At 39.0% G+C, this 4,383-nt stretch overlaps 1 protein-coding gene across 1 annotated transcript in view; it reads left to right on the top strand.

The window, feature by feature from the left end:
* Nucleotides 1–4,383, top strand: part of eys (EGF-like photoreceptor maintenance factor) — a 145,484-nt gene that overhangs the window by 74,663 nt on the left and 66,438 nt on the right. Inside the window, exons 32-33 of the mRNA XM_087175489.1 lie at nucleotides 3,406–3,530; nucleotides 4,132–4,256. Coding sequence (XP_087031615.1) covers nucleotides 3,406–3,530; nucleotides 4,132–4,256 — 250 coding nt within the window. The remainder of the gene's footprint in view (nucleotides 1–3,405; nucleotides 3,531–4,131; nucleotides 4,257–4,383) is intronic.

The raw sequence follows: 4,383 nt of genomic DNA, 5'->3' as shown, positions 1-4,383 counted from the left end.
GGGGGGGGGGTGCACCTTGCTCAAGGGCACTTCAGCTGTGGATGTTTAGAGAGGGGAAATGGTTGTTCATCCGCTGCCCCCACCCATCTCTCTTTCTGCTGTTCCAGGGATTCGGCCCCAGTAACCTTTCGGTCCCAAACCCTCTTCTCTAACCTTTAGGCCACAGCTGCCCCAAAACTGTCATGATAGGCCTGGCAAGCTTTTGATTTCTCCACACACTAGGGCAGTGTACATGGAGCTGTGCTCAGAGCTACAGTACACTTAGCATTTAACTTAACTAACTGGCTAAAAATACGCTCCATATATAAAGAAGTTGGAAGGTGGTCTTTTTTTAGCCTTTCCAAAACTGCCAACAGCCAAAGTGCAAGGGCTGGATTAAACAGTGTTCTTATCTACTCTCTGTGATCAGCGGTGTTATGTTAACACATATTTCTTTCCAGCAGCTTTCATTTCAAATCGAATTGTTCTCGTCTCTAATTAAAAATGCATCCCGTCTCGCAAGAATGTTACTACACTCTAGCTGTTTACTCCTATACAGTAGCAGTCCTCCAGGTTGGTTGCGAGTGAATCATTACTTTTTAATTGCTGACACGCTCTCCCTTGAGTGATGAAGTGTATCTGAATACAAGGTGTACGTAGTAAGAGTGTGCAGATCTGACACAGCAGCTCCCTGGATTCCTTGTAGTTAATTACACTGTCTAACCTTGTGCTGATGTGCCGCTGTATGCTCAGTGTCATGATTTAACGTATCCCAGACTACCACAACTCCAAATAGGTTTCTGCTCTTTATAGTGTTATACACTGTATTGATGCATAGGACTCTGTGCTGCCTCAGCTAAGCATTTTTTTTCTGATGTCCCCCTCACTGTAGGCTTATTTGTATATATATAACAAGAAGGCAATATACTGTATATTGTGTGCACTAAGGACAGAGTAGTATACACACACTCTGTAGTTATTAATGTCCTTTACGGTCCTGCTGATCTGCAATAGGGTGATTGTGCATTGTGTGCACTTCCCACAACAGCAGGGTTTTTTTTAGTTTTTGTTTTTTTTGCTGAATTTCAATTAGATTTGGACATAAGATAAAAAAAATTGTTGCACTATTAGTTATATTAGTGCAATATTAACTGGTTATTGGCCCAATTTTGGACTCCTCAAATGAAAGAGTTTGAATAATAGATGGAAAGCTAACATTTTGCCATTCTCCTGTGTGGATACATGTGTGTAGAAATACACATTTTACACTACCAGAAAACATTAATACTAAGCTGCTGTCCACTGCTAGTCTTTGTAGTGTTAGGTAAAAGATTTGTTGGTGAATTTCTGGGTGACAGAAGGTTCCAGTATTTTATTTATATTCACAACATGGACTATGACTTCACATGAACAGTTTTTTTTTTTTTTTTTTTTTTGAGGCAGGCACATCTTTGTTCCACTTGGATGGAGAACGGTCTGGTCAGGCTAGTACACGGACTAATGGGCTAAAATATAGAATCACTCATGCAATATTTTCTTGGCCAAACTACATCCACAACACTTGAAATACAGAGTGTTGTTTTATCTGCATGTTGTTTGTGAAGTGGTGCACATTCAGTTCTGCACCTGTTCAGCAAAGGCCTCAAAAGCACTCCATTCTCTCACCACGTTGGTGGTCAGCCAGCAGGTCATGCATGAAACCTTTGTTGATGTTGTAGTGTCACAGGATTAAATCAACTGTGCCTCACAGATCTATAGGTTACAGCAGAAGTCAGAGGAATTTCAGCCTCATGAATATAACAAGAGTTTGTTAGCATTTACTGAAGCAGAATGGGGTTTTTTGTTTTTTTTTTTGTTTGCTCTTTTGAGAATTTCCCCTTTGTCTTTCCTGTTGTGCATGTGTCACTTTTTCTGTTGTCAAATTTTCCTGAAGATGTTCAGTGAGTTTGAGATCTGGTGACTGTGAACTGAAAGCCCATGCAAGACAGCTGACCCTGATTAAGCTTTGATGCTTAATCATGCTCATTGTCCATCTGGAAAATGATTGCTCTTCTACAAAACTTAAAGCCAGTGGGAATGACATCTGCAGAATCGAAGGGTATCTCTCTTTGCTCAGGGTGCATCTTATCCTGTGCAAATCGCTGGCTCCTCGACAGAAAACCACTGCCACGCCTAAGTATTCCCACTTTGTTTACCTGTGGGTTTTGTGCATGGCTGAATTAATCCATTCTGTTTATTTTCCCCTCAAATAAGGTCTGTGAAGTTTGTGAACTGTTTACGTATTGTTTGTTTTGCTGGATCAGTTTTTCATCAAAAAAATTAATTAGCAGTAATGACATTAACGGATATAGGGTCGTATTGATTAAGTTTAATGGACTAAACAATCAGGACTCTTAGTTTGAAGGCAGAACCTCATCTAATGAGAACACACACTTCATTCAGATGGTATGAAAATGTGCTGTTAATGCCAGAACTCCAAAGAACTACACCATGAATGCATTACTATTTTATTTTGTGGATTTGTTAAGAATATCTTCTTATGAATAGACTAATTGTTGAGATATAGAATGATGTAATTGAAGCCAGGAGTATTATATAAGTATACAAATCCAACAGTTTATACACTTAAATTGATGAAGGAGGTGGAAAATACACTGTTGAACAAAACAGAAAGTGGGCCACTACATTATACTGTTGAAATACAATATTTGCAAAAAAAAGAATGGGAGTCACTTGATAATAAAGTCAATAAAGTTAAGTTACTTCATATAAATCCAACATTAAGTCCGGGTAACATCATGTTACTAAAGGTCTATTGTAAAATTTTACAGTCTTGATGATGTCACTGCAAAGTCATTACACAGTACCACATCATTTTAATGTCCCTGCAAACCCATTTTAAAAATCATACAGGGCTTGTGGAAAAGCATTGCCTCTTCTAAGCATGACAGTATTTGTGAATTCTTACCCTAGCATAATGCTTAATCCTAACACACAAACAAACAGGCTATAAAATGTGTATTTATGTTGTTTCTGTAAAAGCCTTTTTTTCCCCCACATCCCACATTATGGAAAATGTGAGCTGGTGCATAAACAACCCAATGCAGCTCATCCGTTTTAATTGAACCCTCTTTAGTTTATCACCTGCATTACTGACACATAATGTTGTGTCTTTCAAGTTTCCAAACAAATGCATATATATATATTTTTTTTTTTTTTTTTTTTTTTTTATTTGTCATAATATAATTTGAAATAAGAAGCACCGGCTGCCAAAAAATAAGAAAATAAAAAAAAAAAAAGTTGTACTTTTTGATAAATAATAAAAAACAAGCAGTTCTGGGATACAGTGTGTCAGACCCACAAGAAGGAATTGACAGCGGTGAGACAGCTTCACAGTTTTAAAGTATGATATGTTTTCTGTTTCAGCTGTCCACCAGGATTCATGGGGGATTTCTGTGAAGTGGATGTTAACGAATGTTGCTCAGCGCCCTGCCACAACGGTGCCATTTGCCAAGATCTTATTAATAGCTACGTCTGCCACTGCAGGTCAGGTGAGTCACTCAGACATCCGGTGAGTCTCTCAGTTTACTTTGAAATGAAGTAACCCAAGCAGTTTCTTACCCCCCTTTACAAGACCTGTTACAGGAAAACATTGTTTCTCATGAGCGAGATTACTGAAATGAAGCTTACATGGCAGGACACATTTTGAAGTGGATAAAAGCGCATCACGTTCTTACTGTGCCCCAGATGCAGTGGAGTACAGTTTACCGTATGTAAACCATCTTAATACTTACAGAATGCCCATATTGGATTGAAAGGGGCCATATAAAGTGTTACTAAAGGTTAGTGTAATGCCTACATAACTTCTGTGCCTCAAAGCCATTCAAAAGTCATCCGCTTTTCTCCAGGGAGAAATTTGTAGTCATACAGTACTAAAAACAGACAGTGATAAAAAAGACGATACTGCTTGAGCTCATTAAAATGTATGTGGCATCTTACTCTTTAGTGAAAGCCTTTTCTTGTCTGTGTATGTGTGTGAACCCAAAAAGAAGCAAATCAATGTAGGAGAATCTGATTGATATTCACTTCAGAGGGTGGAAGTGGGAGAGCCTGGGCTCAGCACGGCACTCTGTGGGCTTTTGTTCCTGGCAGGTTGGACAGGCCTTCACTGTGAGGATGACATTAATGAGTGCCTTCCACCGCCCTGCAACCAGGGGATATGCATTCAGAATGATCCAGGCTATGGCTACACCTGTTTCTGTCGTCCTGGATTTGTGGTGAGGCTCCCCACCTTATTCCCCATCTCCTGTCTTTTTTTTTTTTTTTTTCCTTTTTTTTTTTTTTTTTTTTTTTTATTTAACCTTTACCCTTTTGCACCCTCAATTCTCAAGTCCTCCCTTGGCA

Source organism: Seriola lalandi, unplaced genomic scaffold (genome assembly GCF_002814215.2).
Source record: "Seriola lalandi dorsalis isolate HSWRI2012SDOR001 ecotype SW California unplaced genomic scaffold, Sedor1 jcf7180002054470, whole genome shotgun sequence".
Taxonomy (NCBI): domain Eukaryota; kingdom Metazoa; phylum Chordata; class Actinopteri; order Carangiformes; family Carangidae; genus Seriola; species Seriola lalandi.
Note: the sequence above shows the minus strand (reverse complement) of the source record. Positions and strands in the feature narration are given on the sequence as shown.